The sequence below is a fragment of the Euwallacea similis genome, chromosome 36 (genome assembly GCF_039881205.1).
Source record: "Euwallacea similis isolate ESF13 chromosome 36, ESF131.1, whole genome shotgun sequence".
In the NCBI taxonomy this organism is placed as follows: domain Eukaryota; kingdom Metazoa; phylum Arthropoda; class Insecta; order Coleoptera; family Curculionidae; genus Euwallacea; species Euwallacea similis.
This window is the reverse complement of record NC_089644.1, coordinates 1,297,710-1,324,281: the sequence shown is the minus strand read 5'-3', so window position 1 is coordinate 1,324,281 and position 26,572 is coordinate 1,297,710. Positions and strand designations below refer to the sequence as shown.

The following is a 26,572-nucleotide window of genomic DNA, read 5'->3' as shown; positions in this document are numbered from 1 at the left end:
CATTAATCACCATTTTTCTACTTAAATTGCTCATTACATATTTATCATTAAATTATCTTACAATTATAGAATTCTAACATATAGAAATGAGTTTAAGCTAAAATTAAAGCTTATTATAACACATTTTCCACATGGCTACCTTTATTGACTATGCACGTGGTATATATTTCTTCTAGTTTCCTTGTTGACCTTAATGACGCTTAATCAGCTAACATAAGTATGTAAGATCACTTCACTTTAGATATGTAATATATTATACATCATTTGAAAGTGAATTAAAAGGAGAATTCCATTTTTTTAAATATATAGGGTCTCCCGTTAAAAAAATCGAATTTGAGACACTTAAAATGTGAAAAGTTTTTATTTTTTTCGCATCCTGTATAAAATGTTTACAAAATTAAAAATGTACTCTAATAGATGAAAATTTGTTTTTAACTGGACAAGTTTTCGAACAATTCAATTCATTGAGAATTTTAAAAAGCTTATTGTTTCTTCGATCTTTACTTTAAATTAAATTAACTCAAAAACTGCTAAAATTTCTTCATATTTTATAATACCAAGAAATGCTTATAGTTACAAGTAGAATTAGTATCTGTAACACAACATAGGGTAATCCGTTACAGAAATTATTTTTGTCGCGCTACGATTTTCTGGACCACCCTGTAACTTCGAAAATATTTAAAAATTTTAAGTCATGAAAAACTGAATAACTTTTATATTAAACCTTTTTTTAAGCTTACGGTTTTTCAGATAAGGCGGTGGATCAACATACGTGGACCGCCCTGTACAAGAACAATAAAATGCTCTTAGGTAAAAAACTTTAATGAATAATTCGTGTGCTTTAGACAATAGTTGACGCTTTAGGAGAAATACGGATAACAAAATGCAAAGCTACATAATAGTAATCATAATGGGTATGTTGTGGGAAGAAAATTTAATTGTGTAACACTGCATTAATTATTCCATTCAAGACCGACACAACAAATAAAATGCAAATGTTGTTTTATTCCTTCTGAAGGATTGGTCGCGGATTAGATTGGTGTTGCAATATTACATGTTAATTAAGAAGTCAGCCGTGTCAAACGGGAATTAATTATGAATTAATGTTCAATGATCTTACATCAATTCAATGAAGTGCGTTTAAAATGCAGCATTTCTGCAATCTGCAAGACATACATATTAATTTCCAATGTCAAGAAGACAAATCCCAATGGCAAAACATTTCATAACTCAAAGGGTGAAATTCTACCTGGGCATCGGACATGCCATAAAAAATAGGCCAAAATGAGAGAAGAAATTGCCTGTTCTCCCGGTGTTACACCCATTGTGTTCTTGGGCAGGCCATCTGTTAGTCTGAGAGGTTTTATTGCTAAGGCCGTCTAGAGGTTGCCCTGCCAGGATATTGAAACGTTTAAAATGAATAAGAAGTCGTAATCATTACCGTGGAGTTTACGACTTTCAGCTAAAGTTGCGCAAATGCAAGTTTTTGTCTACCTGGCTAGGCGCTGACTGGACGATTAAGACGTCGTGGCGAAGACTTGAGGATTGGACCAACTCTTGAGTAACCCCCGATTCAGGTTTTAATCGAGAGCATTCAATAAGTGATAGAGCGAAAAAAATACATATTTTAAAAAGTCTCGTCGTACAATTTTTTTAAAATTTTTCTACAGAGCTCCCACAGTTTTTGAGATGCCTAGGTCAAATTTTGCCGTCTGTCAGTTCTTTTTAGTCCGAAGAGACCAAACTTTTGGCAGCTTTACTAAAAAGATAATATTCGTGGGTAGGCTGAAATAGACACCCTATTGGCCAGTTTCGTGGTTTCCATGGAAATATTTTATCCAAGTAAAGTTCATTTGATCTAGTGACCCTTAAGATTACAAGCAATTTTTCTGTAATGCAGCCACCTATATTTCCAACAGCTTACAGATTTCAGGGATTTCTTAACACCAGTTTTATTCATACTGAGACAAAAAAGCATAGACATACTCTTAGAAGGCTCTTGAAGGACTAAATTTTAATTTTAAGTCAATGCAGCGCTTTAATTCAGTTTAGCAGCTTAGTCAGGTTAGCAGCTACCTAAACCGACTGAGTACCCAAAAAAATGGAACGAATCTACAGGATGTCTTTAAAAAGTCTGTACAAAATTCTACTACATTCTTGAGGCAAAAACATGACGATTTAATTCAATTTACCTTAGTCCAAAAGTGGACAGTTATCGAATACAAGGTGTCAAAGTAAAAATTAAAAAAAGGAAAACAAAATCATTACTCAGTTTGTAATGGTATTATCTGAATAAAATGTTGTATCGAAGGGTTTTTAGAAGTGAGTAATCAAAATTCGTCACATTTTCGATGCACATTGTAGAGAACGCTGTCAGTGCTAGGTGAACTCTCTTTAAAGGAGCATAACTTTTTTGTCACCCGGTATTCTATTTGTTTATGACTGAATTTATGTATTCCTACATGTTTTATGAAAAAAAAAGTATCTTGATACAGTTCCTACGGGCATTCTTTTTTGAGATATTTAAAGTTCACAGTTCGTTGCACGTCATGAAAAATAATTTTAAAGTTTTACTATTTATTCTTTTATCTAATTATTCATTATTAAAATTTTATTATAATATATGTATTATATTTATATAGTTATTTATTTGTTCAATATAGCAAAATAAATAATAACAAATTCGTATAGTCAAATAAAAACATGAAGATAAAAAAATGATAAAAATTGAAGATTAATTTCATGTTTTAATTGTTTTCGTTTTAAGTGTACAAATAAATATTTGGTTTAAAGTGATTTTTCAAGACATGCAGCGAACTTTAAATTTCAAATGTCTCAAAAAGAAATGCCCGTGGGAACTATACCGAGATACCTTTTTTTCATTAAACATGTAGGAATCCTCAAATTCAGTTATAAATAACTTTTATACCGGGTGAGAAAAAAAATTATGTCCCTGTAAAGAGAGTTCATTTAGCGCTGACAACGCCTTCTACAATGTTCATCAAAAATGTAAATGGACTCTGTTTTCTCGTCCCTAAAAAGCCACCGATGCAACATTTTGTTCAGATACTAGCACTGCAAATGAAGTCTTTTTTTTCCTTTTTTTCAATTTTCACTTTGTCGTCATTGTATTTTGAAAACCGTCCATTTTTAATTTAAGATAAATTGGGTTAAATCTTCATGTTTTCGCCTTAGAAATTCGTAGTAGCATTTTGTACAGACCTTTTAGAGAGATCCTGTATAATCTATACACTGCAACGGTACGAATTTAGATTAATTCGGAATCAGCTGCATTTTCAATTGATGTCGTTTATGTTCCCTTTTTGGAATAGTCCCACACATTTGCTAAGAATTGTATACAATAGCAGGTACACAATTTGATTGCAACATTCTGCACCTTGAGAAGTAAGTCGATAAGAATCTTATTATTATTTTTTTAAGAGAGATAATAACAGATCTGAAATTTCGAATGCAGCCTCTCTGAAAACTGACTGCTCGAGGATATGGCAAATATAAAAATATTGTAGACTACGTTCCAAATTGTTTATTTCGGGGTCTTTCATTGAGGATCAGTGAGAAATCGCTAATGTTAAATTTGCTTCAAATGAATGGAATCACGACGGTTCTATTCAGTACTACCTCCAAATCATGCCTATTATTTACAAGTAGCTCAATGCTATCCAAATCCAGATAAAAAGAAATGAAAATAACCAAAAATAATGGTTTAGACTGCCTTGAAGATAAACTACATGACTTGGACCAATTTTTTTAAAACTATGTTTGTCAAATTTTTAGTGTGTGTATGATTTTAGGATTTAAGTAATTCAGCCAAATTGTATCGCAATTCTTAAAGTTTAAAAAATCTTTATGGAGTGAATATCCATTTTAGTGCACCACTTCTTTCTGTAGTACAACATTTTAACAAAATTTTGAAACATTTGTTCAATTTATAAATGTGTTTATCATTTGCATTTCTTTTTTATCTTTATCTGTTTTTGACCTATTTAAGAAAAAACTGTTTTTAGAGAAGATTCATTTTAAAAAAGAGTACACATTTTCAGCTCTATTTGACAAGAAACACACACGTTTTGAGTATGGGTTCAAAGTTGATCGTAATAAGGACAAATTCGTTTTAAAAAAGAAAGTTTTCGTAAATTTCAATCTTCAGGGTGGTTCATTAACAATGGGACAACCGAAAGCTGGAGATACCACACGTTAAATGATGACGAATGGAAAAAATATGCCTTAGCCAAAAATTGATAGTTTCAGATATATACAGGGTGTTTAAAGTTAAAATTTAAATTAAATTTTTGCCATTATTCTGAAAATATCTAGGTTAAACACTTGAAAATTTGTAAACATTGTAACGTTGTAAAGTTACGTTTTTTATATGTTCTAGAAAATGAAAATACACTTCGTTTGTTTCGTTTTTAATATCTCGTATCAAATTTAAACGCATTGTTCGTTAAATAGATTTTTCTTTAAAACGAATTGAGATATCGAAATGAAACAAAAATACATAATCAATGGAAAAATGATTGTCTTTTCAGATTTTGAGTCAAATGTCAGGTAAGGTAAAAAGTTATTAACTGCAAATTCTGTAAAATTTACCGTAGGTGGTGCCCTTTATTAGTAGCGCGGAAATTATAAACCGTATCTTATTTGCCATTTAAAAAATATGGCTTTCCAATTTTCAAGTGTTAAACCTAAATATTTTCGTAATAATGACAAAAAAATTAATTAAAATTTTAACTTTTAATACCCCGTATGTCCGAAACTATTAATTTTCTAATAAAACATATTTTTTCCAATCGTCAACATTTGACCTTTAGTATCTCCAGCTTTCGGTTGACTTATTATTAATGGATCACCCTGTACAAAAAAACGGGTGTACACCAATCTGTTTCTGCTTAATTATGGTGCGATGTTTTGTCAAAGCGACTAGAAGTTATCAACTCGAGTTGATAAGAAACTCATTTTGAGTAGTTATTCAAAATGAAAAGCTATTAAAATCAACGTGATGAAATGATAGTCAAATTTGGAAAATCTAAATCGAAATATCTGACACACTGTAGGAGCAATTTAAAAAACATTCTGTATTTCGATTATGATGCATTAAAACATACAGATTCATGTGAAATTTACTGTTTTTTTAATTTCTTTTCTTCTGGCGGTGCTGATTGTTTGGTGTTCCATTTGTGGATCCCAGGTCCCATACAATTTTGCAGACACCAATAAGAGACGTGCACCTAATTCAACGGCTCATCTGAAGCGTTACTTGAGGCTCGTAAAACAAACAATCATTGCGGATTCAGATAACCTTCACCGTTACATCTCAGGAACTCGCCTTTGGATGGTGATGTGATGATGGTACTTAGATCAGACCCACTGATTCGGAATTATGCAATATAAGCGAGGATTATTACATATGAAGCAAAAAAGCGATTTCTCATCTCAATCTGATGAACAGAATGACCTGCAAAGGCATTTACACGCAGGCTCACATAGCCGTTGCGGTCGGGTTAATAAAAAATCCGGGCAGCTGCCCGAAGTTATACTTAAAAAGAGTATTTCTGTAGTCCAGGAAGATCGGCGTAAAAAGTTTTCCATTAAAATTATCTGAAATAAATCTCAAATCCGAGCGAATGTGTTGCTCCATAGATTTAGTTAGGAGGAGAGTCCAGAGTGAGGGTCTCTTGGTGGTCGAAGCAGAAAGATGCAGGTGAGATGGAGAGCGTTTGGGCTGATATCTACCGGACTATACTGAGCCAAGTCAAGAAAAATGAAGGCAATCACCCGAGGCTAAAAACTTAATGACAGCCAAAAAACAACGCGGCATCGCCACGGTTAAGACAGGTAGCCACGGGCCGAGAAGAACGGACGATCGGGATAATTTGTAATTTGTAAATCCTTCGTAATTCTAAGAAGAGCTGGAACATTAATTACTTACAGCCGAAGGCTCGGCCAACAACAAACAATTTATAGGTTGGTTTTCAAATTTAGGAGGTGTCCGCTTGTGGAGGGGTTTATAGATAGCCACGTATGAAATGCGAATAGGCCAATGCGTTCGTTATCTTGGAATTCCATTTAGGTCCTGTATTTTCTGTTGCCCATGTAAGGAGATAGATATTCCATCGTTAACAACATCAGGCGTGGCTTCTGGCACCAGTCCAATATCTGCGAAAGCTGAAAAATGGCCAGAAACGTCGTTTTCATATTTAATTTTCCTAATTTCTAAAGACAGCGACCATCTCACGTGCGCCACTGACTCTTTGCCGTTGCGTAAGAGAAATTTTAGTTATATTTAATTTGAGATTTGCTGCTCGATCGTCGGGCGACTTCGAGCACCCGAACGTACACGACCTCCCGACACTGTCAAACCAAATTGAATTTTAAAAGTGCGATTTTTGCCCGTTTCCAGCCGAGCGCCGGTTTGTACGAACACTCATTACATTTCAATGAATTTAACATCCAACTCCGCATAAACTTTTGCAATTTTTTTCCACTTTTTCACTCGAAATTTAAAATTTTCCCCAAGTGGGAGGGAAAAACACGCGGAGACGCCATTAATGCTGACAATTGAGGCGTTGTTCTTTTGTTCCCAGAGCGCTCTTGGGAATTTCAGATTTTCACCTTTTATGTATTTTAGTTCACCATTTATTTGAAATCATTCCTTCCCTCATCCAAATCGGTGCAGTAAAGTTCATATACTTTTCCACAGGTGAGTTAGAAAAATAATGTATTGCGTAACTAGTATCAAAAATAAGAATTTTTACAAGAGTAAGACAGTTTAGGATTAGGATATCTCCTGTGTTTTCTATCAGCCGTATAAGGAGGAACGCAGAATGTATTCGGTGCATAACACCACACCTGACTTCTGACGGTTCGAAATGTTTAAAAAATCTGAAGACATAAAAAAACTAAAATACAACAGTTATACATTTTTGCCAGGGGGGGATACCTAATGCATCTTCTGTCGCCCATAGAAGAATGGAGACACAACGCATTTTCATCCTTAGCAGCGTCAGACATGGCTTCTGGCAACGGCCCAATATTTCAAAAAGCTGAAGAGTTAAAAAAAAACAAAATAAAACGTTATAACGCATTCAATAAGTGGGGAGGCCCATCATTGTTGTGTTGATTCTTACGTTAATCAATCTTAAAATCATCCACCATTTTGATCATATTCAGCTGAATTAATTAGCGTGTGGTTCATTTAAACTCGACCGGCAACGCTTTAATAGACTGATTCTATGGTTTCGTACCCGCATCGGTCCATCATCGGCATGCACGAGCGGCCCGGTGCGGCGTCTCATCCCGCCTTTACCGGACTAAACAACAGAACAACAAGCAGGCCATGAAGAAAGAAGAAAAAAATGAAGGCAGCCGCCGCAGGCCAAAAACTTAGCGACGGCCAAAAAAACAATGCAGCATCGTTGCCGCGGTTAAGACAGGTAGCCGCGCGGACGGGGCGGGGGAGGGGGGAGCGCGCAGGGTACGATCAGGATCATTTGTATAAGCGCGGAATGCGGTCCGGGCCGGTACAATCCGCGCCAGAAGGCGAGGACCGGGCATTGTGGAATGTTGGAGCTGGACAGAGGCGCGCGTGCGGCCATGGACGGAGGGGGATGTCGGTGACGGCTAAGGTCGGAGCACAATAATTTGTCGGAGGCCCCGACATGCTTAATTTTTTATCTATTTACTTTTTTAGTTCTTCCACAAAAAACTGAAAATTTTTAGGTTATTTTAATTTAGTTCACAATCGCTTGCGCATTTTCTTGTGTCATTATTGGCGCGTTAGATTTTTTTCAATAGCATCTCAACACGTCACCTGAATTATACAGGGTGTCCCAGAAACAATATTGGATACGAGAGCCAAGTTAATGCGACTTCCGGTTTAGCCGGACATTACCTGAACTTTCAAATCGTAAATTGGACACCCTGCACTTATTTTTAGATATTTGGATTCTAGACGTCATTCCGCATCCAACCATGCATCAATTGTTAGTTTTTGCCGTAAGCAGTCATTTGTTTCCAATTTTTTATTTTCCAATCTAGAATGCTTTGAATCTGAAAAAAGTTCATTTTGGTAATTTTCAGAACTTTTCAGAAACTATAAAAATTTCACAAATATATATATTTTTTTAATTTCAAAATTAGCGTTATTTGATAGATTTGTCAAATTTAAAGTGGGACAGGCCGAGTCGTTTCGCTCTCCCTGAAACCGTGGAGAAACTACAGGCCATTAAAAGATAAAAAAAAATAAAAGGCGCCATTTTCTGAAAAATAATTTATATTTCTATAGGGGTTCCCATATCAAAAAAAACTTTGTGGCTTCTTGCTCACCCTGTATAACTCGAAAATATACTGTTAAATTTTATCAACTCAGTGGGAACTGGTTTAAAGTTATTGCCTTGTAACACTTTAAGAAATTCGCCCTGTGTATAGCTACGTATAGTGATTCATGTAATTTTTGGTATTCGGGCTTGTGATACCATAAAAGCAGGATCAATTATTAATTTATTGTGACATTAATCCTTTGCGTCCAATATACAGACTGGTTCATATTTACAAAGTCCACGTTTCAACACTAATTAGTCCATTTCGGAGCCCAAGGGTTTCAATTACTTTCGACCTTTCGCCAAAACGCCACTTTAATATTAAGAAAAGAAGGGATGGATTAATTCTCAAAACGATCTAATTAAGTAAAATACATAGATTTTACAATTTGATTCAGCAATGATTGTTGATGAGCATACAGGGCAGTCAAAGATTTATCTGTAGAATTCATGAGATAGAGACTCACGCTTTGTTTTTTTTTTAGAGTTCTTGTAGTGCCCACCTCCAATTTCTCATTCCATTAGCAAGGATCACACGTGTCAGAGGGACTACCAGTGGTTCCTGCGTTGAAAAAGACACATTCCATCCCACAACTTTTCGATGCACCCTGTACATGTTAAGCGTTCGATGGTTATAAACGAAGCAAAAAAGACTGCAAAAATGAATGCAAGCACTGGCATTAGCACAATATCATATATTTCGAGAGTTCCCATTTTGTTCCAGTTTGGTGCTTCAAAACCGCTAATAACCCGCTATAAACAATCTAATCACAAACGTATGAGGCTGCTGGTAATGGAGTGCTGGTACTGGAAGGCGTATAATTAGCCGATAATTTCGTTATAGAAAATTAACATTAGCCGTAATGCAAACAGTTTTAATGAATGAATGATGGGAATGTCTACTGGATAATAGGCATACCGATCGGCTTATCTCGACTCTCATTACAAAGGAAATAACTGCGAGAGCCACCATGGACCGCAATAAAAATGAAGAATGTAATTGAAATCCTTGACCCCGACTTTGGCTACGACATTGGGCTTGGAATGTAGAAACATTAGTTATGTGTATGAACTTGCCAGAGGCATAATTCGAACATTTTTTGCTACACGCCATTAATGGTTCTTTTATTTTGATGAAGCTATATTTTATTTCCAATTGGCATTTTAATTATTTCCGATCGCGTATTTCAGCTTCTAGTAGTCAATTTTTTAAATGAAGACAGCTCTGCATATTATGTACAGGGTGGCCCGCGTAAGATGGTCCACTATCTTGTCTCAAAAATCGGCAAGATTTAGAAAAAAAATTAATATAAAAGTTATTCAGTTTTCCCATGAATTTTTATTTTTTAATATTTTCGAAGCTACAGGGTGGGTCAGAAAATCGTGGTGTGACAAAAATGTACTTTTTTAAATGGAACACCCTATATTTTGTTACGGATACTAATTCCGCTTGTAACTATAAGTATTTTTTATTGTCATAAAATATGAAACATTTCTAGCACTTTTCGAGTTAACTCAATTTAAAGTAAAGATCGAAGGAGAAAAAAAGCTTTTTAAAATTGCCAATAAATTCATACAGTATTAATTGAGTTACTTGAAAATTTGGTCAGTAAAAGAAAAGTGTGGTTCTACTAGAGTAAATTTTTAATTTTCGACGAATTTTATATAAGATATGAAAAAACATTGAAACTTCACATTTCAAGTGTCTCAAACTCAATTTTTTAAATGGAACAACCTGATTTTTTTTAATTGAAATCTTTTAATTCACTCTCAAATGATATACAGCGTGTTCCAATATTTAAGGAGCTGATTCTCTAGACTATACTAAAACGAAAATGTTATATAAACGTATGTCCTAAAATGAATGATTTCTTAGATTCAGGGTGTCAAATATTAAAATAAATAAAATATTTTTCTTCATATTTTCAAGATATAATAAACATAAAAGCAACATGAAATTGTTAAAATAACAACGGAGTACATACATATATATGTAATATTTCATTTGTTTCGCATAGCCAGCTTTATCTGTTTAACAAATTTGTTATTATTTTCAGCATAGATTTATTTTATATATATTTTTTATTTTTTTAGAACGGGACATATTTGTTTTTTCTCAAAAACGACTTAAGGTATCAAAACAACACAAGAGACATCTTTGGTGCATTTTGAATCAGTTATTGAAAAAAACGTATCCCATTTAGAAAATACCAGTGGCGTACTCCTCGTTCCCCTATACCAAGTAACATGCTAACCCCTACGTACGTCTATGTTTACAGCATTTTCCTTTGAATAGAAAAGAAATGTATTGTTTATATTAATGTGTAAATACACCGAATATCAATAAAATATCTTTCGCTATTTTGAAAATACAAAGAAAAACATTTTATTTTTCTTAATATTTAATACCCTGTATCTCGGAAACGACTCATTTTAGGATCTATGTTTATATAACATTTTTGTTTTAGAACTATTCAAAGAATTAGCTCCTTAAATATCAGAACATCCTTAAGACCCACCATGTATATGTTATACAGGGTGTAAATAAAATAGAGGTATATTTTAAGGACTGATTTTAAATTCAGAAATATGAAGAAAAGTTTATATCAACATGGGTCCGCAAAAGCCTCCTAAGACAGCTGCGACCCTTCCAAAATGGCCCCCCAGAGATAAGAAATGGCGCATGGAACCAGGTGGGGGAGCTACATTTACTTAACATATTCCTATATCCTTTAACTTTCATAACAATTTGACATTGAAATATGATTTCATGCTTAAAATTACACAACAAAGGTACTCTTGATAAATTGTCGTAAGACGAATCGTTTAAGAGATATCCTGCTTTAAAAGAAACATTGAAAGGTGAGAAGCTGAAATTGAGTATATTGGGTGGTTTATACAATTTTTTTCATATTTTCGAATGTAAAATCAATTCTTAAAATATGTTTCCCTATTTTATTTATACCCTGTATATCTAAACTAAAGAAATCTTACATACTTAGGTGATTTAACGGTATTAAGGTCGACAAGGAAACTAGAGAAAATATATACCACATACAGAGTAAGTGGAGGTAGCCATGTGGAAAATTTCTTATAATAAACTTTAATTTTAATTTAGAATAATTTCTATGCGTTAGAATTCTATAATTGTAAGTTAATTTAATGATAAATGTGTAATGAGCAATTTAAAAGGAAAAAAATAGTGATTGATAACATTAAATCAGCTGAGTATGTAAGATCTCTCCATTTCAGATATATGAGGTGTATACTATATCGTTTAAAAGTGGATTAAAAAATTAATTCATAAAAAAAAAAATAGGATGTCCTATTTAAAAAAAATCGAGTTTGACGCACTTTAAATATGTAAAGTTTGGATATTTTTTTCACATGCTATATAAAATTTTTCCAAAATTCAAAAATATTCCAGTTGAACAAAGCTTTGTTTTTAACTGCAAAAGTTTTCAAACGATTCAATTAATATTTTGTGAATTGATTGAGAATTTTCAGAAACTTATTTTTCTTTTGATTTTTACTTTAAATTGAATGAACACAAAAACCGTTAAAAATGTTTCATATTTTGTAATAACAAAAAATACTTACAGTTACAAGCAGAATTAGTTTCCCTAACGAAATATAGAATGTTCCATTAAAAAAAAATTATTTTTGTCACACCACGGTTTTTTAAACCACCCTCTAACTTTGAAAATATTAAAAAATTAAATTCATGAAAAACTGAATAACTTCTATATTAATTTTTTTTTAATTTTATGATTTTTGAGATAACATAGTAGACCATCTTACATGAACCAGTTTGTACAGGGTTGGTCCATATATTTAGACAGCGCTTACTTCTTTTACATCAGAAAATGTTATTTAATACAATATTGGCCCAACAATCCGGGTAAATTTATAATGGAATACCCTGTATATTTTATAAAAATTTACTACATCTTTATTTTCTTTATATTTTTTTTTTCACCGTATTTGCATTTGAAAATCGGGACTATATTGTTTTTCCAAATCGCTATTGCCATAAATAAGCAAACGGACCGACCGTCATTAGTAATTATTATTTATTCGGTTGTTACATTTTCTTCATTCCATCGGTAAAATAAGTAACACAGAAGAGGAAAAATTAGAAATACTTCGCCTCTATTACAAAATCAACAGTAATGTTCATCAACCGCACTGAGTAAAAGCGCATTCATCTCTACGTACCAGTTCCCGCTAGGTCCACTTTTTGATATATAGAAAAGTCCATAAGGGAGCGCAAAAACTTCTAAAAGAAAAACACGCACAATTATCACAAATGAAAATTTTCAAATACGGATCGTTTATAAGTTGAGACATATACCTAATTATATGCCCAGTAACTTTAATTTATTCCTGTATATCAGAATCAGTCACAATGGGCGCTAAAAAAAATGGACATTGACAATGATTGAGGATTGAAAGCTGAATCTGAAAATGTCTAAGCATTTGAAAAATTGAAAATATTTATTATGGCTCAAATAGTTTTTGACGTACCCTGTATAGGTAGGACCAATGACTATGGGCGCAAGAAAAAGATTTAATTTCAAAATGATTCGGAATTGAACCCAGAATCTAAAAATATATAAGCATTAGGAAAGTTGTGGAAGTTTATTACAGCTCGGATGGTTTTATGACCTAGCCTGTATAATCGTGATCGACCACATTGAACACAAGGAGAAAATTCAGAACTATTATATGCATAGCTACGTGTTTCTGCGATTTTTTTTAGATTTCGTAACTTGTCGCACAAAATAGATATTTATTTCATTTCTTTAGCCCTGTACAATTTTACGAGTGACCTCTGGGGCCGGGGGCGCATTCACAGCTCTTATCGTCCTATGCCTAACGCTTCCGGCGCGTAGGTTAAATCGATGACTGTGTTTATCTGATGCGCCATAAATCGTATCTTATACCCGAAAAAAAGGGAAAAAAATTACTCACCACAAATAAGGGCCAATCCGAATAGGTCCGTATCCAGCATGCCCTGCTGGGCAAAATGTCGGCATGTCTGCAAGTAGAGTTCGCGTACTCGGGACTTGGCAGTGGCGACGAAATAGAGGGTCTGCTGATGGAGCAAATGAAGAGCCAGGAACCGTGCCGAAGGAGGCAACCCAGCAGCAACCGGGGGTTTGCACGCGGCCAAGGGGGCGCTTACCGTGCACAGGCCGGCGCGCATCGCCCGCGCATCCTAAAGCCAGCCCGGGCCTGCGCCGACAGGCCAACTGTAGGGGATCACCTAAAACAAAAGAAAAATGAAAAAATCAGATAAAAAAAGTTTTAAAAATCACGTGACAACTCAAAAATATGCATCAGTGACGAATTCCGAAACTGTTTTATCAGGCCCATTCATCAAGGAATTTCAAGCGTTGAAGCTCGAATTCGCTGACTGACTTTTTTTCCGACAATCCGAGTTGACAAGCAGTTATTAAATAGTTACACGCTTTACCGCTTTAAGTGAGCGCTACAGCGCTGCCGCTTCCTGAATGCGGCCAATTGAGACTGCAGTGCGCCATCTATCTTTTGAAAATCTCTCATTCCCTGAAACTCTAACAGTATTTACTACATGGTACGAAAATTTTGCGTATTTTTGGATTTTCAAAAATAAAATAAATAGAATTCCCTTTCGTACAACTTCAAACATTTTGCAGGAAAGTGAATTTACCGGTGACAGACAGTAAATACCAATTCAATAACGTAACTCAAAAATGATTAGAAATGGATAATGCTTCTAACACACAAAACCAGTTTATAAAGACTTAAACCGCGATTTGGAAACAATTCTTAAACATGGTCATCAACTTCTAACGATGTCACTGGCGCCTAACATTGTCCCCCAAATGACCTAAATAATAAACGGCAATTTTATTACTATCGCACTTTTTTCGTCAATTAAATAAATCCATTTGAGTAAATTTGCATATCAAATTTGATTCCAGCGGAAAGGAATAATATGGGTATAATCTCTTCATGTATCTGAATTCCTCAGTATGGCGACAAGCACATGCAAATTTATTCAAGAAACAGACCACATATGGCCGCCTACGTAAGTAAATAATTTAGATGATTACGAATAAGCATATAGGTGAGAAAATTTGAGGGCATAAATTATGCTAACAAAATGTTAAGACCATAATGTTATTTATATTTATCGTTTCCTGTCTCGCCTTAAATTTAGACTGGCTTTTTTCGATCTTTAATAAGTGAAATCTGAGTATAATAATTGGTTCCATCTTTGGCCTAGTAAAGATTTACTAATTAATATATTTAATATCAAATATGTTCAGGCAAAGCGGTCCCATATCAGGACCAAATGCTAATCTTAAATAAGGTATAGAGCCAGCAAAGGTTTCCAATAAAATTCGTAGACGTTAAAAAAATTTACTTGCTACGTTTAAAGGTTGCAGCGTTCCTGGACCTTTAAATACCATAAAAAATTTTCAATAAACTTAGGCCTTTCGACGCTGGCTGATGTCTTCATCGGTCAATAACAGACAAAGGAAAGCAAAAATAAAATTAAAAAAAAGTTATGCAAATTGTAAAACCGCAAAATGGCACTAGGTACAAAACATTTTCATGACGAGTAACCGTCAAAAATTCTTTTCCATTTCAAAAGATGAAGAAGTAGGAAATTTGCCACTGTGGCGATATTCATATTCGAGTTGAAGAAGAGCTAAGACAGCAAATTAAGTTTTTCCCCGAGTAAAACCCATGATTTTTTTAGTAAGTTATTCAGGGATTAGTAAGTTGCTCAATAATTAACGAGTCACGCAGTAATTATTACGTTAGATTTTGCTGTGAAGAAAGCACCAAGTTATTGAGTCTCGATGATGAGATTATCTCATGCCATCGGCTTATTTTTGTTCTAATAATAAGTGATCTCACCAAGAAGAATTTCTCTTGCTCCTATGGAATAGACTATAGGAGTAAAGATAAGGGCCGTTAACTTCATACAGGGTGGCTCGAAATAACGTTGAAATATTTTGGGTGGTGCTTCTAGAAATAAAAATAATAAAAAACTTCTTATAAACATACCCCAAAAAATTGCATCTTCAAGGAGGTAGACCCCTTAAAGGGGGAACCTTGAAGGTGGTTTTTCCGCAATATTTTCGAAACGGTTTGCGTTAAAATTATGAAGTTCGATATACTGTAATAAGTTGGAATGAGAAAACTTTTTTGTGTTAATAATTAAAGATTTTAGTCAGGGGCGTTACATGCAAGGGGTCTCCTACGTAAATGTTGCCCTAACTTTCTTTGTTTGTGACATTTTTTAATTGTTGAAATCAAATTATTGAATCGCAAATATTTTTTAGTAAAAAAATGAGTTTTTGTAAATTAATGCACGATTACATCAACATTGAAATCTAGGAAGAAAAGAACTTGAGGATGTGTTTAGATGAATGGAGGCAATTTTCAACATTTGTTATGAATAGTGAAAATCCTTAATAATATTAGTTTTGTTATTGCTGGCTAATAAGACAATATTGATATTACAAGGATGCCTCTTCGTATGTTTATTAAGATGTACTTTATGTCCATGTAATCGTGGATCGGCTCATAAAACCCTTTTTTTTTAGAGACGATTTATCCTAATGAGATGAAATTAGAAAACCTTTTTACTTAAAAATATTTGCTATTCACTAATTTGATTTCAAAAATTAAGAAATAGGATAAACAAAAAAGTTAAGACAACATTTGCGTAGGAGACTCCTTGTACGTGACGCCTCTGGCTGAAATCTGCAACTATTAAAACAAAGAAAGTTTTCGCATTCCAGCTTATTACTGTATACCGAATTTCATCATTTTAACGCAAACCGTTTCGAAAATATAGTGAAAAAAACACTTTTAAAGTTCCCCCTTTAAGGGGTCCTAGCCCCTTTAAGAAGCAATTTTTGGGGTATGTTTATAAGAATTTTTTCTATTATTTTAATCTCTTAAATTGTCCCAAAGTATTTCAACGTTACTTCCGGACACCCTGTATACGGTTGTAGTAAGCTGTAATTAGGTGTACTCAATCCTGAGGACTAGATTCTGAGAATGTGATTGGAAATGATTCTTCGCGAGAAATGGCTCTTGAGCAAGTTAAATTATTGCCGACAGTGCTTACACAACATCCAATTTAGGCATCAAAACTCATGCTGTAACTAATTATACATCTTCCATTTCTTGCCGCCATTGGCCCAACCCTCAACCAAATCCAATTTTCGAACCTAATCAACCAACTTCTAACCCGACAGCGCTAAAGGTTAATTTCCACGATTCCAGTCCTGGGCGGAAAAATCCCATCTAAAATAATAAATCTATCCCAACAATGCGCAAACCGCAATATGTACACATAGAGAAGAAATCACAAGAATGTTAATGAAGGCAGTAATAGCTAAAGCAGCCTCTCCAATAAGCAAAGAGCGGCGATAACATTCCAGCCGGCCATTACTCGGACATGGCGCCCATGCATTTACGAAATTATGGTTATTATGGGACAATTAACAATGCCATGCAGCATCCATCGGACGAAATCACGTCCGAGAAGTGTTTAATTCTAATAAATTAGTGACGTAATGGCGGCCAGTGACCATCGCAATAATAGTAATAATGGGTTTTGGTTTGTCGTCGAGTCCGTCTCACTTTGACCAAATCTGTTGATGGCCGGTTTGATGGGGTCCAGTTCTGAGGATTTTTCCTGCAATCTTAAGAGCTTCAGATATTTGAAGCTAAATTTAGGCGATGAATCTCGTAAAGTTGCAGCTTACGCAACAATATTTCGTGGTCCACGCAGTCAACTACCTGTGGTAAGTCAGCAAACACTTCGCGGCGAGAGCGCAAAACTGGGGTCCATGGACTGAAATCCGATGGACAGATTAAGGATCAAACTGTTGTTCTGTATCAGAAAAACCGCATTAACTTCTCTTTGACAACGTTTTCAATCAATTTTCATTAATTCCATTCTAGAGCAATAGGTCTGTAATCAACACTCGAACCAATGAAGATGGCCAAACATTTCATTCTCACTTTCACATATTGCTATAGAATCAGGGTCCTGACCGTTCTGTATATTATCATTTTATGCGTCATTTGGTGTCAAAGCAAATTTATTTTCCGTCGATGATCTAGAAGAAGTACATGTAGATGTTGTTCTAGAAGGAGTGGACATAACAAATAATTGCAGGCATTTCACTAAAATTGGTCTCAATTTTAAACGGAAAACTGCCATGAATGTGTGTCCTTGTGACTTTGTTTTATCAAGCGCCGACGCGCATAAGAGATAAATAATAATTTTGCTGTAAATATGTTCTACACATTTAAGGGGGATTCTGTTATCTTTTGTAATTGAATTTTACTTTTTGGAAGTAAACCAAATTTAACCCCCGTCGAAGAAAAAACGATCAATTCTTTGCGTAGAGATCATAATATTAAAATCCTTTCAGGTAAGAGTAATGAAGAATTGGGTTATCTATGAACAAAAATTGTAAAGTCATTTCTCGGCGATTGAGAAGGAGAATTTCACAAGAGTGTTTCAAATATTTTCAATATCCACTTTTCATACATTTTTAGTACGTTTGATTTTCGTATTTCTAATCTTCTTAAGAAAAATATTGGAACATAGTTGGCGATAAATTTACATTATAAGCATATGGCGACTCTCAAATGTTTGGGGCGACTGTGTTCGAAATCCCACTTTCAGGACAACTTTTTTGCTGGAGTACTTCACACATTTTAGACATTTATCTTCCATAGACAGAATCACGTGTGAAAAGTGTAAAACTATGTCGTTAAATATGTTGATGTTCACTTCAAAGAACCAATTTATAATTTAAAATGGACGAATTAGTATGTGTAGCTGCACACAATTCGGGCAGTTTGTTACTTTCTTCCATCAATTGCTAAAATTTGATGATTGTGTTTCTTCTTTCCCGCCTAACCTGAACTCACCCAAATTCCTATGGGTCTACAACGCCTAATGGTGTGTAATATAAATCTTGGCCCCACACCCAAGCCATTCATAATAAACAACATTACCTTTTATAATAGAAATAATTGTTAACACGCATATTGCATACTGCATGCAACTCTCATAATTTATAAAACTTTTTCTCATAGATTCCGAAGGCGTGAAAGCAGCAGTAGCCTGTAGTGCTCGTAACGACCGAACACGTTATATGTTTAATACAGTAGATTCGTAACAAAAGTCGTTCGTTTCGAAAAACTAGTTCCTTAGCGATTTTCGAGACAATGATCGTATAAAGTTGATCAATGAATGCGGTGAAATGCACATGTGAATGCGATTCCGATGCGTCGATATTTTTAATTCAGCAGCCATTGTTTGCAATATAAACACTTTCCATTTTTAGCTCGAGTAGCCATATACAGCAGGTTTCGGTTGGCTTTTTTGCCAGCAGTTTAACGGTCTTCGCTTAATGGTGAAGAAACTTCGGACATTTGAACGTTCACTGTTTTTGGAAAGAATGTCGACAATTTTTCATAACGGCGAGCCCAACAAGTTTCTAGCGATCAAACTCTTGATGTTATGATCACCAACAAACCTACTCTAAGTTTTGGTGCGGCTGATCCTCAAAGCAAGGAGAAAAGGTAAAAAGGAATTACACTCGGAGAAAATCTATTTTTAAGACACAAAACTAATTGTCGATACTCATTACCTCAATAATTTGTCTACGCATCGATGTTTCATGCATTGCGCATTCGGGTTAGTTCGGATTTCGCACTAGTGCGCACCAAGAGCGACAATATGGCCGACTTTCTCCAATGTCTTTGTTTTGCTACGTCATTGAGTAACATGTCAAGCTGACGCAGATAATTTCCTCATTGTAAAATTTGGGACGATTGACCATCAACGCAGCAAAGCGAAAAATAAAAAAGAATTAAGCTCTGAGGAAAAATGGATTTTTAAGACACAAAACAAATTGTAGGTACTCATCACCTAAACAATTTGTCGTCTATGCCTCGATGATTTATGTATAGGTGCATTTGGGTCCCGCACTAATGCGCACGGAGTGCTACAATATGGCCGACTTTCTCCAATGTCTTTGCTTTAGTACGTCATTGTGTCAGACTGAGTGCGCACTTTTTGAATACTGAAATTCACCATTTATCATTCATCGCGTCTGTAATTGATAAATTTCAGAATTTTTTTCTTTAAATGAGTTTTAAATTGGACGTATAAAAGAAGCTAAATGACTTCTTTAAAACGGTTTTAAAAAAATACACTTTTGATCCACCCTGTATATAAGCATATACAGAGTATTGTTAAATTGTGCCCAAACTTCAAGGAGTGATTCTTTGAGTAATTCTAAGACGAAAAGTTTATATAAGCATGAGTTCAGTATTGCTTTGTTTTCGAGATACAGTGTGTTAAACTTTTTTTAGAAAATAATTTTTTCCTAAAGATCTTAATAATCTTTTAGCCGATTTTGTTGAAATTTGGCATTTACTTGTTGTTAAAGTTTTTTACTAAAAAAATACGTACCATTTGTTGAAGCGTAGTTTTCAGAAAGCGTTTTTCTTTTTTGATTTTTCTTAAATTTTCGGCGTTACCCCTGTGCACGTAGCTAACGAAAAGAGGCAAACAACTTAAAAGATTCCTTTGTACTACATTAAAAATTGTCACCAAATTTTAACATCATATTAGTTGGTGTTTCTTATTTAGGAGTTTTTTTTAATGTGTAACGATTAAAAAAAAAGCTTGACACCCTGTATTTTGAAAACGAAGCATTACCGGACCTTTGTTTATATACACTTTTTGTTTTAGAATCACTCAAAGAATTACCCCTTGTAGTTCGACCACGCACTTAAATAACATCCTGCATAAGTAAATCTTATTGAAAGCATCTTTCTTAGTTAACTATCAAGCTTTTTGTTCTAGCATGTATAAGGTGGTCAGATTTGAACCGTTTTGACAAGAAAGTAGATAGAGAAAAAAATGTATATAAAACTGTGAAAACCGCATTTTAATATTAATCGTCGTCGTAAAGTTACAGGGTGTGTTTACAGACAGAGAAAGAGGCAAAGAAACAATTTGTTAATTAAATTTTTAAAAACAATTAAAAATAAATGTGCTCAATTTTATATCATTTGAATCGGAAAAAAGAACCATCAAATGATTCAATAATACATCGGGTGTCGCATTTAAAACGTTATAATTTATTTCAACAATCCGGAAAATATTGCTTTTTAGAAAATGAATCTTAGCTCGTTGAAATCTGCGGAGAAAAGTACTTTGAAGAAGTTTTAATAGAAAATCAAAATTTTGAGTAGAAAAAGGCTTACAGATATTTCTAACAAATGTACATTTTCGAAAAGAACACATATCTAATCACCCTGTAAAGAGGTAATGATACAAAGCGTCTAAATAGAGCTGAGAGACCGTATATTCCCATAAGACTGTTTTGACTGGTCTTCTTTAAAGATTTATAAAATCGAAAAGTGTTGGTCTTCCATCGGTGGCTTTAATGGAATTTAATATTAAAATTTATGTAATAAGTACGTAATTTAAGATTTTATGAGACGAATCAGTTTAAGGCCGAACGAGTTTGCGGACGAGTCCATAAATGAATTAGTCGAATAAAATCTCATTACATGCGCGTTACATACAATGTTTATTTCATGTTAATTTGCAGATAATTTAATTTTTAAGTCAAAATTAAAATACATCTGGTATACCTTAATCACCTGGTAAAAAAATTTATGGTCGTCAGGCAACATTCAGTTATCGTCAGTTCCACAAGAAAGACATTACCCGCATTATTCTAGGAAAATATAGCGTTAGTGACCTAGGACCATAATGAGTCAGTTTATGGCTGTAAGATAGTCTCATAAATAGCCCTTTAACACAAATCGGACGTAATAAAATATTATTTAGAACGATAAAATTATAATATTAATGATTTTATTCTACAAGACTATGTTGTCTATTGTTATATCTCTTACCTGTCTTCTTATTAAAAAGCTAAAGTCTAATTTTAGACATTATTTATTTGTTTTAGTGACGCTTGTGATGATGCATTTGCGGTTAAATACTAGTTTTTTCTGAAATATTTCAGCTAGTTATAACCTTGGATCTGAAACTAGTCCTCAGATAACAAGAATATTGAGTTCCAGTTAGAAACCTGATATTTTGAATGAATTAAAGCTCTGTAATCTTACGTCCAAAAGTACATGAATGAGGTGATAAAGTTAAATTATACGTAAGTTAAAGTTACTTAATTTTTTTAAAAACATCCATTGATTCATGGGATTTCCACTGAGTTTTCCCTTGAAATATCTAATGTTGCTTACTTTTTTTATTTTAAATCGCTTTTTTATTCTAACCGTACTTTGGCCCGCTCGTTCTCTCGATTCGACACAATTTGATTTTTCCTTTGGGATTACATAAGAAATCATGTTCATTGACATTCATTACAGAGGGACGAAGAGCTATGAAGGAAAGTTCTTAAAGCTTTTCAAACTGCTTCAAGTTTTAGCTGCAACTGCAGAATATTTTAATGTGCTTGAGAAATAATGAACATTGGTTTGAACAATTTTTAACTCTTTAGAATGAAAATAAATAATAAAAATATAATAAAAAACCAAAAGATTGCGTAAATTATTAAGTGTGACCCATCCATAAAATTGACAAAAATCTTATCAGGGTCGTATTCAGAAAAAAAGTTGACGACCGCTTTACTACCATATACTGGGTGATATTCTCGGAATTTTTAGACATCCTATTTTCCGCTAAAACGGCACAGAAGTACTCAACAATTTCATCATCTTACCATCTACAGCTTGCATGTCTGAAAAATATTCGTAAGTATGTGCGGAAACCTCCTTTTTAGGCAAAGCCCTCGAAACCTTATATTTGATGATCCTCTCTAAAATGGGATGGAAAAAAAGCGGTTCGTGGCATGAGAACACTCATGAATGGTCAGAGATGAGGTCAGTGGGATTTATGCACCAGGTGGTGGTCAGCAATGACGAAAAGTATTAATGAGCATATATGCGAACTTCATACTCTTTTAAATGACTAATTTGGATATCGTTCAATCAGTAGTGAACCTTCATAGTTTTGTTTGATGCTCTCATGCGGTGTTCATAAAAAGGATCTAAATTTGACAAATAACGAGATCCAACATATATGTATTAGTATAAGATGATTTGGAGATTTATAGTTGAACTAGATGCATTAAAGCATTAATAAGTATTTATAAACATAGACATAAATCAACGGCATGTAAAACAAAGCTTAAAGCAGCTTTTAGTATATCGGTCCAGAGAAAACAGGATGAGGAATTAAGTTATGAAAGGGCATGGGATATTCATAGGAATCCAGGGCTGGACTTAAAGTAGACGGGCAACTTAATAAATGATGAAACTGAGCTGTTGGCATAGACAGACTTAGGGCGAAGTTCCTACTGTAAAAGTAGTAAAACCTTAAACTTGTCGAAATCTTAATCAGTTCACACTACTGCCGGATTTTCCAAATATCTGGTAATTTGCGGCAAAATACTTTCCCCGAGGGTGGAGAAATTGACCAATGCTTTACTCTGATAAGGTCGTTTTAACAGGGAAATTGTCTTGTCCGGCAAAATTCCCACGATGCTCTATGAAAGTAAACAGAATTAACAAGAACAAGAAAAAATGCTAATAAATACCACAGAAAATGAAATTAAAAAAGACTGGTTTAATTAGGTGTGATAATCAAACACCATCGCTTATCTCAAATCAGACTTTTGAAACAAAGACTGATGAATGAAGTTCCTGTGTGATTGGGAATTTCAGAGTGTTTTACACATTTTAAGTATTCGTCTCTCATACGTTTTAGTTCGCCATTTATTGTAGTTTTTCACTCCCTTTAAGAAAATAGGATATTGGATCGCAGCTGACGATTAATTTACAATGTAAGCATAGGGCGACTATCAATTGTTTCAGATGACTGTGTTCGAAATTTACACTTTTGTAACAACTTTTTCTAGAGTGTCAGATATTTTGGATATTCGCATTAAATTTTAAGGAACTGTTAGATTTCGTTTTTCTGTGCTGAAAGCTGTGAGAGATTTGTGATAGAAACGTTAACAAGGGTGTCGGTCCGAGCCTCGAGTAAAGGGTAAATACGACGATATTGCGACGTATTATAATTTTTAAAGTTATCAAAATTTGAAAGCTAATGATAATTAATATCTTCAAACGAGTTATATTTTCAAAATGTTTATAAAATGCATAAACAATTAATAAAAACTAATTTCATGAAATTATTGTAAACTCGAAAAATGACAAACTTTAAAAGAAGTATTGCATATGATCCTCGACAACTATATGTATATTAAGACGGAGCGCATTTTAGCTCTAATTTATAGCTGGTAAGTTCACCTTTCGCTTTGGTGACTGCTTGGCTTTTTGCAGGCATACTTCCCACCAATTTATCACAAAATTCAGGTGTAAGTGTATTTCAAATCTCTTAAATGGCTAATCTTAGAGCTTCAACGATTATTTCTTAGTTATCTCTTCGTCTCATGCCAAGCGCATTCAATTATGTTCAAATCAGGGCTGCTTGGAGGCCAAGACATTACGTTAATATTATTTTCGCCAAACTATTGCTTTCTTGAATGGGCAGCATGACAAGAAGCGCCTTCTTGTTGAAAAATGAAATTTTGATCACCAGTACAACTGACGAACGCTAAACAGTAATTTATATTGTAATATCCGCATATACTTCTCAGCATTTATTGTACCGTCCACAAGCTCCTCCCATCTAATCCTTTAGCAGACATGCACCCCCAAACCATTTGACCTTTGGCAAACTTAACGGTTGGTTTTAAACAATCTTTTTAAAAGACCTCTTGTTTTGTCTGTATAACTTTTTTACGCATATCTCTAACACAGATCTCCAACTTGGACTCATTCCTACAGATAACCTTCTTCCAATCCTCATAAGCCCATGAAACTTTTCATTTTGTTCGTCAATCGATTTCTTTTTTGGGTAGCTGTTAAACGTGGGTTTTATTCGATCTAACGAAAATTATAAAAAGCAATTAAAAAGTAACACACCTTGTAGAAACAAGAGTACCTTGTAAAAACCAAGTCTGGACTTATGAACCCATTTTCAATAGCACTTTCTAGATAAATTTAAATTAATTCATCGTTCCACCTAGCAGTGGTTTCGCGCAAAGTGCTCCGTCTTTGCTCTTTGCATATTTTTAGTAATGCTTGTCGATCTCCTTCCTTAACAATTTCCTAACGGTCAGTACTCCTTTTAATTTCAATTTTATCTCGGTTATTATGGTATTTTACAATATTCCCGAATGATGATTTTGACAATTTCAAGTCTTCTGCTATTTTTTTTAAGTCGATTTTCCTTTAACGTGAAGAGAAATGATAATTTCTCCTAATTTCTGAGAAATAGGCGCACCTCGGATCATATTTTAGGAATTTTTTCAAAACTATGCGTTTACAAGTGACAAAGTACACGCCTAAAATAATTTCCACAACCGCTTCTCTAAGAGTTTCTACTGATTCATGATTTTTTCTGTAAACTTCGTTTTTTATTGTTCCCCATAGAAAAAAATATAACACTAGACAATATCCCGCTTATCGAAGTTTGAAAAATTCTTATCAAAACAATTCAAAAACTTAAATTTACGTCTGACTTAAATAGTGCGAGCTGTCAATGTCAAATAAATAATAAACCAATATGAACGATTTCATGGCCAACTATTTCAAAATTGCAATCTTGAATTAAAAAAACGCTATAAGTCCGCCGTTTTGAGAAGTAATTGTTTATTTAGTATTATTTTAAAGTTTGAAAATATATATTTTTAAATAAGTCATAACCTACTATGCTTTCCATTAAAAAAGTGAGTTTATGCCATACCTCAGAAATGACAGCTGACAGAAAAAATCTGGTAGGCCTATCTTTTTTAGGGAAAAATTATCTGCAAAATTCGTATTTACATAATTTTTCTAGAACCAATAATTATACGGCAAGATCGATTAAAAGAAATCGACAAAATTTGCTTTTCGCTAAATATCTAGCAAGCCATGGACTTTTTCAAGAACCCAAAAGTGGCTATAAATTGGTTCCTTAAAGCTGCAATTTTTTCCCATTTAACGGACTTCGTAACTCCGCTAGTTTCCGAGATCCCTTCTCTAATCATCAAAAAAGAAACTCAGCTGTATAGTTGTTAGGGCTAGTATTATCGTTAGCTCAGGTTAGTTCGTTTTAGCTCTTACTAGACTACGAGGGATCATTCCCGAGGGACACAAGAAAGAATAGACATTGTGTTACTGAACCAAGAGCCGAATTCTGCCCGTGAAAAGGGTAAAAATAATAGTTTACTCGTTATCAGAGATGAAAACCTGCTTCTAACTCACTGCTAGACATTACTGCAGACCGAACTTAAATCGGTCAATGCGTAACCCACATAGTTTATTACTAAACCTCAAAAATTAGGTCCGTAAGCCTCGCAAAGAGCATTGTTTGTCGATATCTATTGTCAATGGGTTAGATAATAAAGTGCTAACCAAAGCCAAGCCTTTGACACCAGTACAAAGAGGAATTTTTCAACTTTAATTATTTCGACCCACACAGGCAAAGTTCACCTATCAGTACAACAAAAAGCGTATAATCTAAGAACATTAGCATGGGCGTACTGCCTTCTACGTATCTAGACCGGTCAGTAATTAGATCTGACTCGTTCGAGTCCTTTCTGTGTTACTATACAATTAAATGTCCCGAGAACTGCAGACCTCACATGACAATGCGACACCAATTTAAACTGCTCGCGCCGGTAGTACCCGCCACTGCCCCAATCTGGTACTATCCGCGATTGGTTTAATTCCCTATAATAGAAGTGCCCATTCTGTACGACTCACACCCACGCCGATTCGCTCTAAAAGTGAAATTGTGGGCATTTTTCGAATCTCAATAACCGGGCGCTCAGTCCGGTAATCCGCCTGGTAAATACCACGTGGTACCGCATAAGGAAAACGCAGATCTTTTGTTATTTATTATCCACAATTATGCCTAATTATGCATTATGCGCTTAGTTGGAGCGAAATGCGTCATTCAGCATGCACCGCAATAAAGCGCTCCTTACATAGGGCCGCAAAGTTCAATTCAGGAGCCGCGATGTAGACCACGACCCGAAACATTTTTGCGGATTTAAAAAATAGATTAAATGCCGCAGATTCCATACTGGTTTCGTAAAAGTACG

At 34.3% G+C, this 26,572-nt stretch overlaps 1 protein-coding gene across 1 annotated transcript in view; it reads right to left on the bottom strand.

Annotated features, from left to right (window-relative positions):
- ex (expanded) overlaps nucleotides 1–26,572 on the bottom strand; it is a 48,071-nt gene that overhangs the window by 6,116 nt on the left and 15,383 nt on the right. The window contains exon 2 of the mRNA XM_066404822.1: nucleotides 13,314–13,608. Coding sequence (XP_066260919.1) covers nucleotides 13,314–13,548 — 235 coding nt within the window. The 5' untranslated portion in view covers nucleotides 13,549–13,608. The remainder of the gene's footprint in view (nucleotides 1–13,313; nucleotides 13,609–26,572) is intronic.